We start from the raw sequence: 16,742 nt of genomic DNA, 5'->3' as shown, positions 1-16,742 counted from the left end.
ATGCGGATAAATTAGAATTTGCAATAACTGAGGTAGAAATAAGAAAGGCAATTTCAACAATGGCAAACGGAAAGTCACTTGGTTACGATGGCCTTCCGGTTGAGTATTACAAAACTTTCATAGACATATTAGCCCCGATATTGCAAAAGGTATTTCAAGAAATGTTCAATAAAGGTCGATTTTCTCCTACTTTTAACGAAGCTCTGGTCTCTTTGATCCCCAAGGCAGGGAAGGATGTGACAGATCCATCTAATTATAGACCAATTAGTCTGATTAATCTTGATTGTAAAATTTTAACCAAAATCTTAGCTACAAGGCTTCAATTGGTCTTACCAAACATCACTCATCCTAGTCAAGTGGGTTTCATGAAGAACAGAACTTCAACAGATAATGTCAGACTTCTTTTACATTTGATGTGGCTCAGTCAGACACAAGATGTTCCAGTTGCTGCTCTTTCTCTAGATGCAGAGAAAGCTTTTGACAGGGTGGAGTGGCAGTTTCTGTTCTCCACCCTGTCTCATTTCGGCTTCAATACAAATTTTATTAAATGGATAAAAATGCTATATAAGGAACCTAGAGCTGCAGTGATGACCAATGGAATGGTCTCCCCCTTTTTTAGTCTGACACGTGGGACACGTCAGGGTTGTTCTTTGAGCCCTTTATTATTCATAATTTTTTTAGAGGTTCTTGCAATTTCTATTAGGAAGCATCCAGGTATAAAAGGAGTTAAGGGTGGGGCAAGTGAGCACAAGTTACTTTTATATGCAGATGATGTATTAGCAGTAGTGTCGGATCCCCTGGTATCGTTACCAAATTTAATGGAAATAATTCAGACCTTTTCTAACTTTTCTGGTTACTCCATTAACTGGAGTAAGTCAGAGGCAATGCCTCTTTCTAGAACTTGCTCTGCATTTATGGTGGAAAAGTTTAAGTTTAGATGGGTACGTAAGGGGATGAAATACCTTGGTATCACATTGTCTGAGGATATTAATGATATAATTAGACTCAATTTCAATCCATTACTTACAAAGACAAAAACAAATCTTGAGAAATGGGACAAGCTAAAATTGTCTTTGTGGGGAAAGATTAATGTGATAAAAATGGTAATTATCCCACAATATAATTATATCACTATGATGCTACCGCTCACAGTATCATGTAGTATATTCAGACAATTTGATGATATTATAAAACATTTTTTGTGGAGTGGGAAAAAACCACGGGTCAAAATGAGTAAACTCTGTGCTCATAAAGAAAAGGGTGGGCTAGGTCTTCCCAACTTAAGGTTATATTATTTGGCTTTTGAAATGACCAAACAAGCCAAACACTGGCATAAGAATGAGTCTCAGGTACCTTGGATAGCTGTGGAAGAGGAAATTTGTTTCCCCTTCATGCCTTTACAAGTACTGTCCCAAAAGCATACTGATAACAAAAACCCAATTATTTTACATTCAAAAGATGTGTGGACAAAGGCACACAAAATTTTCAAGCTTAAACATACAATCCAAGAATATTCCCCATTGTGGCATAATATTGATATTCGTATTGGAAAAAAAATATTGTATTGGGAACAGTGGTCTTCAAAAGGCATAAACACTATTGGTGATTTATTTGAGGAAGGAGTATTATTGTCTTATGACCAGCTATCCCAACGATACGGCTTGATGGATAGAAGTAATTTCTGGAAATATTTACAAATACGAAGTTGTATTAGTTCAGTGCCTTATAGTCTTGTTGACAATCAAATATCAAATTATATGAAGCTTCCCCTGAAAAAACGCAGAGCCTCTCATTTTTATAGAGTTGCAACTCTTGCCACCAGGAATGATACTGACATTCTGAAGGTAAATTGGGAAAAGGATCTGGGGCATACATTTGAATCCGATAACTGGGAAAAAATTATAGCAGAATGTGGTAAATATGTGCGAGAGGCAAGGAGTAAATTTACACATTATAAAGTGTTGCACAGGTATTACTTTACTCCATCGAGATTGTACAGAATGAAGCTGTTGGGAAATGATTTGTGCTGGAAATGTAAAAATGAAAGGGGAACATTTATTCACTGTATTTGGGACTGTGCACTAGTTAGGCCTCTTTGGGAACAGGTTACACAGATTCTAAGTAGCTGGTTAGGTGCAAATGTACCCTCTTGCCCTGAGATTTGTTTATTGGGAGACAGAAGCTGTTTGCCAAATGTTTCTAAAAAACAGTTTGTTGTTATTTCAATGAGTTTAATCACAACATGTCGAATTATTTTGAGGCATTGGAAAGCCCCCACTGCTCCAAGAGTCTGGGAGTGGGATGACGCTATGAGTGAAATTGTGTCGTATGAACGTATGCTAAGAAGACTGTCCGATATTTCACAAGTTGAAGACAGGTCACCCTGGGACAGACTTTGGGATCACATAAAAGTTGACTGAACTGGACAGTTTCCTGCCTTGGACCGTGTCTTTAGGGTTGATACTTATTTTGGGCCTTGCTTGTTGTTGAAACCATGTACCATGTTTGTGAAAACACAATAAAAATTTGAATTACAAAAAAAAAAAAAAAATACATTTTTGAGTAACATTTGCAAACAGAAAGACAAACAGATTGACAAACCAAGGCCGATCGTCACGTAACTCCGCAGCGTTCCTTGGCATAGTAATTACTAAAACAAAACAACTGAACTCAATTCCTCGGTTGAGTTCTGGTAGGATCTGGCTTGCACTGGGTGTAAATAAAAGTTTCTCTCTGCAGTAATAAATTCAGGCCATCACCGCCCTGATTATTTATGATGATTTCTAAAACCATAAGTGTCAACCATTGGGCTGTCTGGATTTCTTTTATGTATATTACAAAAGCGACACTGTCTCCACAAAACTGCATTCCTATAAAACTAAATTACATTCTCATTTTTTCAAGAGAGAGACACATAACTTAATTTTCAAACAAGCATATTTTCTCACTAAGGATGTTGTAAGAAAGGCTTCATAAGTCCACATAAGGAGGTAGGAGGGGAGGACAGAGGTATTCAGCAACAGGACTCTCATCCAGGAGACAAGAGTTTATATAATAAGATCTATTAATGTGGTCCCAATTATAGAAAACTTAATACAGTTTTATATTTCTGTCATTAGTATTTAGGAATAATAAAACATTGGATTTCCTCCTCAGCGCCATTCCAAAACAATAAGATGATGTCAATATACCTCCCCACCATTTTATTTTGTAACCTAAGATGTTGTAATGAATACAATTCTTTTTCCCATAAACTTAAAAACAGATGGCATAAGTAGAAGCAAAGCAACCCCCCATAGCAGGAACCTGATGTTGAACACACAGTGAAACACAATTTCTATTCTAGTGCATTCTACAAGCTGCAGAATAAACTTAGAGGGAGACAAGGAGTCTGCGGGTCTGTTCTGTAGGAGGTATTACAAAGCTTTCAGCCCATCATTACAGTCTGCATTGGTATATAAAGACTCTGCGAAACATCTGCAAATCATGTTGTACCTTCAAAACATGAGCAGTGTCCTGAATGCATAAAAGTAATTGTTGAGCCTGAGGGTATATTTACAAAATTGACTAATCAGGAGGCAGCCTCCTTTAGATGACATAATAGGCCTCCCCAGAGGAGCTTTGAGATTCGTGTAAACCTTGGAAAGCCTGTGAAAAGGATGAATCCAAGAATGTTCACATCACAAAAAATTAACTCTTCTTTAGTAATCCACTTTGTTCTTTTTTCAACTTTTGTGTCCCCTACCAACGAGCACCTTCATTATACCTGTTTGAACTTCTAAGCACTCCCAAGTTCTTTCTTTTCTAAAGACCTGATGAGAATTGCTTTACCTGGGGGTAAATTATCTTTTTTTTTTTATCCTATCAGATGACATAACCACTGTGTTGCTGGCACCAACATGAGAATGGCTCCTTGTGAGAAATAAATCCCTTTTGCAAACTGAGAGCAGCTGTCAAGGACACAGATCTGGTAGCAATTACTTGTGCCTGTGCAGGGTCTAAAGAAACTCCTCTTGACATCGTACAGAGTGCATGTAAAACACAACACAGAAAATGTATCCATTAACATGCTTTCATTAACATGCCATCATTCAGCGTCTGCCATGTCATATCATTAACTGGACTCAGTGCCCAGTCACTTTGGATGTTTCCATCAACATGTTGCTGTAACACTGAGCTGAAAAACTGAGAATTGTTTGGAGTGTACATTCACCAATTGGACCTGACGAGAGGTAAGGGCCGTTTATGCGGTGTCTGATGCGACTGTACTTTGTCCAGTCATCTGCTGTAGTGACAGGCAAAACAAACCAACAGTTAACCACAGCAGGAGTTAATGGCTTTTCAACTCCACATATGAAACTGCTGGGAAAAAAATTCTACCTACTATTACCCTGATGGAAGGTGATAATAAAAGATTACCAGCCAGGCAGACCACAATAACACAACCTTCACAGTGAGCACTCCAGGTTTAAAAAATAAAAAAAATACACACCAAATACTGCCATTGCTTGTATGAGCTGGTTTGAAGGCCCTTACATTCACCATACTGTCAAAGAGTCAGCGTCCTTCTCAACACACTGTGTGATCATCAACAGATGGAGCCTCACACCAGGTCGGGCTAACATTTGACAGAAACATACTGTTGGACTTTAACAGTAAACTATGAGTGTGAAGTAAAATCACAATGTGGAGGAATGATTTTTTTTTACTTCAGATTGTGTATACTCTGAACAGAGACAAACATTCAAAAAGTGGAAGACAAAAAGGTTAGAGATGGGCTGGTAGCAGAAAGGGGGTTACTGGTTCAAACATCTGAACTAAAGAATCTGAATGTTTATGTTAAAACAAACCCGAACTTGACAGAGAACATGAACACTGTAGGTGCTGTACACTTTGTCAGTAGCGCTAGTGGCTCCCAAATCCTGGGCCAGAAACAGACCCAAGCCTCACAACATTTGCAACTGGGAATGCCCCAATTTTTCCAGTGTTTTGTTGAGGTTCAAGTAGTTCAAGTCCAATGAACAGCTTGAAATGGTACCAAGGTAAGTAGTGAACTGTCAGATGTTAAAAAGGTAAGGTTATCCAAAATTGAAAAATAATGTACATTTCAGAATTATACAAAAAGGTCTTTTTCAGGAAACAAGAAATGGGTTCACAACTTAAAGCTGTTCTGCAGCAATGGAGGATGATCAAGCCTTGAACGTTGGTGCTACCAAATCCTACAGGTGTCCCAACTTTTCTCTCTTGTCTGCATAAAAGTAGTGTTGGAACACAACGTGGCACCATACCCTGAAGAGCATTATTTGAACAGTATTGTACTGCAGAAAGAAGCATGTTGCTATAAAATGGTGAGGAAAAGGCAATTAATAATAGGAGACAGACCATCGTAACACTTAAAAATGGTGATCTTTCCTACACAGAAACTGTGAAGAAAGTCAAAATGTCAGTGAGTACAGTTTTCTTCACCATCAAAAGGCACTCAGAAACTGGGGAACTCTGACAGGAAGACGTCTGGAAGACCCAAAGCCACAACAGAATGAGAAGACAAGTTTCTGAGTCAACAGCTTGGTGATAGGTGGCTCACAGGACAACAGCTTCAAACACAGCTTAATAGTGGTCGTAGTAAGAAGTCTCAGTTTCAACTGTGAAGAGAAGACTTGGACCTGAAGGTTTGACAGGTCCAGTTGCAGCAAGAAAGCCTTTGCTAAGACGTCAGAATAAGAAAAAGAGGTTTGCCTGGGCCATGAAACAGTGCCAATGGACTACTGAAGACTGGAAAAAGGTATTATGGACTGATGAATCAAAAGTTGACATCTTTGATTCATTATGCAGGATTTTTGTACGCTGTCGAGTTGGAGAAATGATGGTTCCTCAGTGTGTGACATCAGCTGTCAAACGTGTAGGAGGAAGCATGATGTCTGGGGCTGTTTTGCTGGATCCAGCGTTGGTGACTTGTACAGAGTGAGAGGAACCCTGAACCAAAATGGCTACTACAGCATTCTGCAGTGCCATGCAGGCTTTCTTTTTTTCATTTGTTTATTTGTTCTATGCCTACATTTCAGAGTACAATGAGACATTAACATGCATAATTTCCAATTTAAAAAAAATGGAAAAATTGGGGTACTCTAAAACTTTTGACAGGTAGTGTACCTGAGTGAATGGAATCCAATGGGATAATTTGTATACAAGTAAATGTGATTTCAGGGCAGTGGTTCCCAAACCTTTGGGACAAAGGACACCTCTTCATATTCGTTTTTTGCAAGAAATGCGACATAGTGTCAATAAGAAAAGATGTGGCCTGCAAACTCTATCTTGTAAAATTGTTTTTTTTTTCAAAGAGAGACTAAACTTATCAAAATATCTATTAAAACAAATCCAAAGTATTCATGTTAAAGATACAAGAAGCATTAAATCCTGCAGTAGAGTGTCAGCTTTACAACTGCACAGAGCCTCGTTAGCTTATTCAGTGATGTCCAAAATAAACCAAAAGGTTATTCTACACATCCCCCAACATGTCCACAACAACAGAGTGGATATAAATACCAAATAGGAGGCTGGTAATTCCTCCTCTAAGTTCGCCATTTGATCATCATGATCACTGGCTGCTTTATGTTGTGGAATGCTGGAATTACAGTTAATCCAAGAAATAGGATTGGAAGGCCAATTAAGAGGGCTGGTTCAACCCCTGGCATTGGTCCAGATATACTTAAAATAGTCCTGAAATGAAGATTCTGAAGGAGGGTACAGCTCCTTTATTTGATGTGTATTCAGTTACGCAACCCCAGATGCTCTACACAAGCTTCGTTTTGAGTCTTTTTTGCCTGCATCTGTACTATAAGATACATTAGAGGTCGCTCGCAAAATGTTAACGTTGTATACATTTGGACATCTGTGATTCAATACTGTACTACATGTACTAGTTGGTTAAACTTGGGTTAAATTTAGTTTAGTTACATTTTTACTACTACTACACTGGTTTTATAAGGACTTGTACTGTATTATCTTCAGATGCTGTATTGTATTAACCCTTTGATGTGCAGTGTTTGTCAGAAGATACTAGAGCCGGACCCGAATATCCGAATATTCAGTCCTGACGGTGGTGTCCGGATATTAATTTGAGATCCGAAGCACCTGACCTGAACATCTGCCTTCTGGTGTAGTCAGTTAAGTTTCCTATTCCGAGCAATACCAGACTTATTGTTAATCTATTTTGGGTTACTTAATCTGTGTAGTCGTGTGTAGAATCTTGTAAATATTTCTGGTTTCTTCTAGTGAAGTTTTGGATTAGTAATCCTTCTGTTCTGGTCTTGTAACTAATAGTTTAATCTTGGGTAGTTTCCTGTAAGATTACTGTAGTCTGGGATTTGGTAAATTAATGCTTTTGTCTTATTTCATTTTCTGTTGCATTCCTACCTTGGTGTTATCAATCGCGGGTTTGTATTCTTTAGTTTTTGTAATAATTCCGCCAGTTCACTAGTAGGTTTAGTATTTGTTCTGTTTAGCAGAACTCCCTGTATTCTTAGTTTCATTATGTGACTTCTGGGGTTTAGTTGTAGTTTTGTTACTTCCTTGTGTTGTAAATAGTTAATTCGTGTAATTATTCCACCTGACCACTAGTTGGTCTAGTCTCCATTCCACTTAGCGGAACTTCTTGTACTTCTGGTTCCGTTTTCTGATTTCCAGTGTTCAGTTATAGTTCTTGTTATTTCCTTGTGTTGTAAATAAAAGCATTCTAAAACTACCAGTGTCTGTAATCTCTATCCTGCACTTGAGCCTCTGTACCCACCATAACAAAGTCTTCTCATCACTTTGGAAAGATATAACAAGTAGCCACAAATAATGACTAATTTTCATTAACTTATCATCATTAATGACATTAACATAGATATTTCCTAACTAAATGTAGTGTACTTGTTTTTCCCATTAGTTTTGATGAAAAGTTGAAGAATTAAAGCATTCATGAATGCCACACTTTTTGTCTTTTTGTGATTTTGCATATTTTAATTGGTTGTGCTTAATTGAACAGGTTTCCCTATTTTGAGTTCAAAAAGGTAATCTACCATGGTCTGTCCTTAAGAAAGATACTGAATCTGCCAACTGCTCCGGTGGAGGTGTCAGCAGCAGAACAATAGGCAGCTGGACAATGAAGACTGCTTCTAGTGACTTTCTCACAGAGCCAGATAATGACAACACAGGTCTTAGTTGATGTTTACGCAAATAAAGGTTAAATTTAAGACTCGTACTTACTGTTGTGTGATGTGTTGTTGAATGTAATGGGGTCGCACAAACTGTGGTGCTGTCTTGACAGTTACTTTCATCTGGGCCATGTTGCTTGCTGAAGAGGGTACAGAGCCATAACCATTAGGAGACACTTGCTGAGGAATGGGCCGCTGGGGTACCATATTGTGTCCAGTAGTGTGTCCATTTGTGTGACCAGGGTTGTGGCCGTTGGTTGGTCCATTCCCAGGCACTGCCGGAAAGGGGTGTGTGGGCACCGTCTTCTGCTCGCATGCCTTCCCCTTTGAGCCAGGTTTGCAGACACAGAGTTGAGGCCTGAGGCACATTCCTCCATTCAGGCACTGAGGGATACAGTTGGCTGCAACACAAATCACAGACAGAGCAGAAAGAGAGAGAAGGGAAGAAAGACAGATAAAGAATGACAGTAAGTGATGGTGGCAAGAGGACACCCATACAAAAACACAGACAGATCAAAGCAAGCACATGGTAAAAGTGGACTTGCATTTTCCTGATTTTTGCTTGACCTGCAATGTTTAGGTGGGTGGTACATGTCAAACATCCACATGAATGTCAGGACTCAAGGTTTCCCAGCAGAACATTGCCTGGCAGTGATGAACCCCTGACTTTCTGATCAGTTGTCCAAAGTCTTAGTAGCAACTAGTGTTGCTGAGTAAGAATAATTGAGGCCTCGGACCAAAAAGGGGATCAAGATGTGGAGATCGGCATCAACCAAAGAAATACTGAAACCTGTGCCTCTGTAGTAAATCTAACAATGAATAAATTCTTAATAAAAATCGTAAAAACATTGCTGATTTCTTTCTGCTGAGCCTACATTAAAATTGCATTTATCCAGAAAATGTCAGTGTGCTGCATGGAGACAGGTTAGCGTGTCCTGTTAGCTCCTTTGTGCTTCTGACATACAGCTGCCTCTGAGGACAGAGACACGTGGATGGAGGTCAGAGTTGCACTCAATGAATGCAATGCTTCAGTTAAACATATCTCTTAAAAAAAAAAAAAAAAACAGGATGACAGCACTGAAGTTTATGACAACTTCTTGCAAATTTAATGGTAAACACTGAATATTTGGGTGAAACAATTTGAAAAAATATCTAATTGCAATTTTTCTGACAGATATTGCAATTTCATTGACAAAGTATTTTTTCTTAAGTACATTATCCACATTGTACTTAGATACTTTTTACTTATATTACATTGTCAATGCGGGACCTTCATGTGTAACAGAATATTTGTGGTATTAGTACTTGGCCCGAATAGCAGTTTCTGGGCTCTGGATATTCGGGCCCTATTAATGACGAATATCCGAATATTCGGTCCGCTCCGTAACGTCCGACGGGGCACTTAATAATCATATGAATTTTTCTAGTTACTATGTTTTTAATCAGTAACCACCGCCATAACCTGACTGTACATAAACTTTAATGAAGACGCTAACATAGATGGGTAGGTTTGTTGTAGGAATTGAGTCTCTGCTGGTGTGTAAGAGAGAAGTAGCAGCATGTGGCTGCAGTCACAGTAAAGTGTTGCTATAAGTTACTTTAGTCAGCTGTAACGATATGCAGAACAGTCACTGAAAGTCTGTGTTGTGTTCACAGTCACTGAAGACAAATAAAGAATCCTGGTTTAATGTAATGTTGTTACAGCCACATCTGGGCTTTCAGAAACCATGTTCTGGATTTTGGCAATCAAAATTAAATTGAGAGCTCAGAGATACATTTCTCAAAAAAAAAAAAAAAAAAAAAAAAAATCCACAAAATCTAAGAAAAATTGTGGCCAGAAAGCATAAATACTCCAAAACATTAAAAGTGTACTTGTTCTATCTGAGCGCGAGTAATCAACAAAGACTATGGACAAGTGGAGCTGTATTTTGCACAGAGAGAGCTTGCAGTTAGCTGATTCCAACTATCAAATGCCTGTTTACTGGACCAAATTATGAAATTTTGAGCTTATGTGCATTTATGCATGCACCTGCACATTTCTGTGTGTTAACAGGGGACCAGCAAAAAGCCTGTAATTGCACAATGTCCTATTCTCTTCTTGAGCAGATGATAGGGGCATCCATCTATCAACTACAAAGCCAGTCTCACAGACAACATGGCAGAAGTTTACATACTGTGCTCAAAACACACACATGCACATACATGCACAGATGTGTTTGGTTACACCATACAAAAGGCGTTGATAAAAGACAACCCAGACATATCTGGACCTTCCTCTGACTGTGCCCAAGCTAAATCTACTCAACTTCATAAAAATCTAACTGATGCAGTGAATTCTTAACATCGAGAGGCTGAAGCTCAAACTGGTTCTCACAAATACAGACCCAAATACACTCCGCACTCAGCCACCATCAAATGATACGCTCTGCTGAAAGCAGAAAGAAAGCATTATGTGTGTGTGAGAAGCCAGCAGGAGAAATGACTCAGAAAGACGCCGGTTCCTCTCCTTCTCCCCAGGGTCCCTAAGGGTGTGTCACCTCCTCACTAAGCTTATTAGTGTAATTAGTGGCTTTCAGATTTGTGAAAATGATTAATGAAGGGAAAACTAAACGGCTGCTGAAAGACATCTGCTGGCACGAGAAGTTACTTGCTCTACGGTCATCTACATTTCATAGTATAGTCACAATGTACAGAGTTAAACAGGTAGATCTGATCTAGTCTGTCCATGTCTACTTATGTCTTACTACTAATGTCTTACTAAAATGGACCTGATGCAGGTTGACTGAATCTTCACATCACTTGTTAGGTGTGCAACTAAGTGCATACTTTTGAGAACAGACTCAAAATGTGTAGTGCTATGCATGTGAGGTAGAACAAGCATTTGCTGTCCTACAGCCTAGTTTGTTTGAAGCACAGTCAGAGACTGGTAATCATGTTCTATACAATGAAGCATTCAGCTCTACAAGTTGTCCAGCTCCACTGCAGCCTATTTTAGGTTACTGTAGTAGCACAATAACACTTCAGAATCTATACTCCTTTTCAGTCCCAGTACTGAAACTTGCTATCTTTCAAGTTCTCTGATAGCTTGCATGCATTGCAGAGGACGGTGAGAGGCAAGACAGAGGTCTACCAAGAGCCAGTGAGCCAGAACACTGACCACTCAGAGGAAGTGGATGTTGATTGTCTTGTTAGAATGGCATATCTCAAGGTCCCGTACTTAATGGACAGTAAAGGCACAGTCCATTCTTATAGTCCTGTTGGATGTGGAAAGAATGTGCATGAGTGAAGACCTGAGTGACTGAAATAAAAGTGAAAGGGTTGTGGCCTGACACCTTTGAGATGGTTAGTGCTCTTGGTCAGCAGTGGTCAGAACTAACTGACTGTGGTTAAAGGAGGGACAAACTATGAACTGCCGTCAGGGTGTTGGACACATGCTGGAAGAAATCTTTGGTAAACATTTTACACTCCAGCATGATGGGGTTTAAGGTATGGTGTAAAGCAGAAAATACAACTTCCCTCTTCCTGTGAGAAAGTCCATGGATGATGTATTAAGGAGAACTGGATGCTCATTCACATAGAAAGCCCAATTAATTTCTTAGAATGTTCATCAATGGCACATCATCAGAAAGTGTCCACCATGTTTTAGAGGAATTTCACTTGCCTCTATGTTTTCATCTCAGAAAACAATGCTCACTATCCCATAGCTGCTCCTTTTCCAGTGGTAATGTGTGGGCAAAATGCTTTTCAGGCCAATGTGTCTGACAAGGTGACCATGGAGTTGTAGTAATGTGGTTTGCCTGCTACACCAAAATCAGAGCAGAACCCAACACCTTTTGTGGGGGCTTGTGTTAGACATGTCCAGACAGTCTGTAATTTGCAATTTTGTGCCAAAGTTTTCCAAACATTTAGCTGTGTGTAAAAGCAGCACATATTTACCTTTATTTACAATGGATGTGGCTTCATTAATTGCATCAATTAAATTGAGATAATCAGAATTCTGTAGAAAATACTGGTGTGGTCACACTTTAGCCCTATCTATGTTGTTGCCTCCAAATTGCCACTAAAATTTGCAAAACATGTCTTCGATGAAGATGAGGCAAAAATTTTTGCATAGACTACAATGCACAGAATTCACAATACTGTACAATAGAGCACTATACACTACCACTGTCCTTAAATATCCTTATTTTTGAAAGAAAATCTTTTTTTTTCAATGAAGATAACATGACATGAATCAGAAATACAGTCTAGACATTGTTAATGTGTTAAATGACTATTCTAGCTGGAAACGGCAGATTTTTAATGGAATATCTGCATAGGGGTACAGAGGAACATTTCTAGCAACCATCACTCCTGTGTTCTAATGCTACATTGTGTTAGCTAATGGTGTTGAAAGGCTAACTGATGATTAGAAAACCCTTGTACAATTTTGTTAGCACATAAATAAAAGTGCAAGTTGTCGTGGAAAACATGAAATTGTCTGGGCAATCCCAAACTTTTGAGCAGTAGTGTATATATTAAACAGCAGCCTCAGTGTCTCTGCTTTCAACATCTAATATCAGTTGGGTTACACCCATCTTCCATAAAGTGATTACCTCAAAGATGACATCATTGCTGTCTTTCCCCCCCAGAGCTGAGTTATGTTAGCATTTTCAAACAACCTCACAGTTAATTTTCCACTTTGGGTGACACTTTGTTGCTTTCTTTTCCAACTAGAGTAAATAGTTTTCATTTCCCCCACCCCTCTCTGGCCTGGAGCTGAGGCTGCCATCTGTTCTGCGAATAGTTTTGTCTCTTTCCCTCTCTCTCACTCTCAGACTGAGGTCAGCTACATAACAGCTCTGTTCTGTGACAAGGGTGACGGAGTAAGTGATGGTAATTTACTTGTTAAGTGGGGACAGGAAATAGATCAGTCATGCTGATGCCATCGCCCTTTTGATCAAACCATGCTGGGCCTGGTGTTCTGGGAGCCCCCCTGCACCCACACTCAGGTCTGGTAGGGGTCTATAAGAGTTAAAAAATATACTCTGTGTATGTGTGTATGTGTGTATGTGTGTGTGCGTGTGCGTGCGTGTGTCTGTGTTCATGTTATTGGCATCCAAAGTGAAAAGCAGAAACTAAGGCACAATGATTTTCTTTGTGTCACTGCCTTGATGCAAGGCCTTAAAATTCAACAGGAAAGAAAACTACTCAAACTTTATGGGTAAATGTAACCTTGTATGTGGCTGGGACAGATGTTCACTGAATTCAGAAGCAGGTAACAGCGGAAAGATATGACATCGATATATGAGGTATTGAATTCCACATCATCTTAGTCACTGCTGGCCCTCAGAGTTCAGATTAGCTCTGATAACACTGTCTGTTGAGAATCTATGGGCCTCACTAATCCTCTTGGCGTAAGATACTCTTATCTTTCCACAACCCAGCAATGACATTATAGAAACCCTATCTTATTAAAAATCCTAGTCACAGTAATGCACTGAATGTTCTTATACTTCATGTGATGTATTCATCACACGGCAAACAACCACTTACACATACAAAAAGCAGCTCTGACATACCAAGGAGGATACTGCAGTTTTGTGGGTGTTGTTTGCTATCTTCCTCTGAGTACATTACCAGTTTGACTGTATTGGTGAGAGTTAGGCTTGGCCAGTATCATGTAAGGTATATTGAAGTATACTGAGGGACTTAGAAATCCCAAAAGTGCTATCTTCAATAGTGTCAAAATCCTACACTACTTTTGCAATTAAAGGCTGTTTAAAAATCAAAAGCAAATCTGAATCAGTCACGAACATAGACTAAATACAAAAGATGGACATAGCCTCCGAGACTGAAAAATCATGATGCAATTGCCTTAAACCTGCATTTTTCTAACAGACTAAAAGTCACAACCCCTTCTAATTACATAGAAGTCTATAAGAAATTAACTTTATTTCTCACTTGCTATTTCAGCAAAGCTTTTTCTAATGAGTTGTTGGTCTCAATCACTAGTTTGAAGTGTCCTTCAATACAGCCTGATGTTCACTGTATAAATTAAGGTCCCATTTACAGGAAAACAGATGATAAAGCAGGGTTAGCTTTAAAACAAGGTTATCAGTGATTGACAGGCAGCTACTGTATCTGTGTGTGTAGTTTTACTCAAGTTCTCAGTCAGATCCACCCCTTACTTGTTAGATCTGTTTTCAAAAGAGCAAGATGGCAATGGACAGACTTATGGCTTCACAACAATAGTTCACAAACCAACGGGTGTTTCCAAGGTGATGACATCCACCTTTTACATAGAGTCTATAGTCATGACATAGGCATGGTGGAAACGTGCAATCAAAAAGGGAACTGTTGGCTGGGATACAAGACTCTTTATTCAGGAATTTGACTTTTGATCTGATGATAGAAATGATTCAGCTACCAGGAACAAAACTGTGTGCGTTGTTCACTACAAGAAAGTTGTGTTGAAAACAAATAACGCATCAAACTCAATAAGCATAATGGGAACAGTGACCAAAGTATATTTGACCTTAATCATATTCCTTAAGGGAAAAAAACACCTCCTATTGTTATATTCATCTGCTATCTACTACCTTTCAAGCCTGTCAAGCACAGTTTTAGAAGATGGACAAAGTTAGCTAGTGGACCAAATCATATCAGACTGGTGAGATTTTAAATAACTCCAAACTGAGTCTGAATTCATGTATCCATCCATCTATCCATCCATCCATCCATTATCTATACACCACCTAATCCTCATTAGGGTTGTGGGGGGACTGGAGTCCATCCCAGCTGACTTTGTGTGAAGACGGGGGACACCCTGGACAGGTCACCAGTCTATCACAGGGCTACATATAGAGACAAACAATCACACTCACATTCACACCTACAGACAATTTACAATCATCAGTTAAGCTCAGCATGTTTTTGGACTATGAAGCCGGAGAACCTGGAGAAAACCAGTGTACAGGGAGAACATGCAAACTCCATGCAGAAAGATTCCAGGCCCAGGCCGTGATGCAATCCAGGGATCTTCTAGCTGTGAGGCGACAGTGCAAACCACTGAACCACTGTGCAGCCCTTGAATTTATGTAAATAAATTAAATAAATAGAATGAAATAGGAAAACAAGAGCCTGGTTTGAACCTGGCAGTCAGATGTTTTTGTCTGTGTGGAGTTTGCATGTTCTGCTTGTGCCTGCATGGGTTTTCTCTACATGCTTTAGCTTACTCTCAAAGTTCAAAGATGATGTTAATAAGTGATTGTAAATTGGTGGGTTTGGTTAAAATAGGCTGTAGATGTGAGCGTGAGTGTGCATGGTTGCCTGCCTTTCTATCTTGACCCTTTCTATGTCTGACTACTGGACTACCCGTCCACAGTGTTCCCCATCTCACCGAAAGTCAGCTAGGATAAGCTCCAGGCCCTGACAAACCACCACAGCGTAAAGCAGGATACAGAATAATAGCTAGTGGTTGGATGGATCACAAGAGATCACTGAACATGTAACATGGGGTCACAAGATTGGAACTTGGAAAATGTATTTTTACTACGACGTAAGGAGATCTACAGCTAGCTACGTCCATATAAAGTATGAACAAAAAATGGGGAGAAAAAACGGCAAAAACCATCCATGGAAATGAATTGGACAGGACACATCAGCCACTACTGCAAATAAAGCAAAATAGCCACAGCCTCACAGGAAGGAATTCTCAAGTATGAACAAAATGTCACACTAATGAATGAAGTAAAATGAAGTGAGTCTCATTAGCAGATTAATTAGAAATCTTTCCGTGATAGTTCTTTACCAATGCTCCACAATCACCCCTCCTGTTCTTCGTCACATAAAACTTTTGTTATGGTAGCATCCTGGACTTCTCCTGACTTCTTTGCATATTTTTTTTATTTCCTCAGCACCTCATAGCCTCCAGGTGTGTGTTGAATCTCTGGCTCAGCTGTGCATTCTTTGCATTTCTCTGCAGCGGCTTGTTCCTATCTTAAAAACCAGCGAAGCCTTTCTTTACAAAAAGGAAAACCATTAAAATGAGAGTGAGGAAGCTACAACATAGACCTTATCAAGAAAAATCAGCTTCTCCTGTTGGCAATGAGATGAACAACGCTGGAAAATATTGAGTGATGTTACTACCTGCAGCGGGCTATTAGCTCTCGCTGCAGGAAATCATTCCACTGTTGGGTAACTAATTCAGAGAGCTCATATCTGCAGCTGCGGTTAAGTAGGGTGAGCACTGACAGGAACCAGACACAATACCAGCGACTGTCACATCTTAATCGACTCGACTTTCCCAATGCCCTGTGAACTGAAATGTCAGACACATTGCTCAACATTTGCTGCGCCTCTCCTTTCACTTCATAACGCTTGTATTCAGCACAGAGACCTCAACCGTCCGTGCTGATGGACATAATAATGAGCTATAATGGACTTGGCCACAAGGCAATGAGCAGCAAATCATTTGAGTCAGCAAGATGCCAGGTGTTCTTCTAGCCATCCCACATGGAGAAAAGATGTTTTTGGGAGGGGAGGAGCGAAGGAGACGGCACCATT

The 16,742-nt window shown here is 39.5% G+C and overlaps 1 protein-coding gene across 7 annotated transcripts in view; it reads right to left on the bottom strand.

The window, feature by feature from the left end:
* Positions 1-16,742, bottom strand: part of ltbp1 (latent transforming growth factor beta binding protein 1) — a 164,489-nt gene that overhangs the window by 128,676 nt on the left and 19,071 nt on the right. For all 7 annotated transcript variants that reach the window (XM_023296177.3, XM_023296186.3, XM_035942162.2 and 4 more), the window contains exon 3: positions 8,248-8,596. In XM_023296177.3, the coding sequence (XP_023151945.2) occupies positions 8,248-8,596 (349 nt within the window). The remainder of the gene's footprint in view (positions 1-8,247; positions 8,597-16,742) is intronic.

Source organism: Amphiprion ocellaris, chromosome 16 (assembly GCF_022539595.1).
Source record: "Amphiprion ocellaris isolate individual 3 ecotype Okinawa chromosome 16, ASM2253959v1, whole genome shotgun sequence".
Taxonomy (NCBI): domain Eukaryota; kingdom Metazoa; phylum Chordata; class Actinopteri; family Pomacentridae; genus Amphiprion; species Amphiprion ocellaris.
Note: the sequence above shows the minus strand (reverse complement) of the source record. Positions and strands in the feature narration are given on the sequence as shown.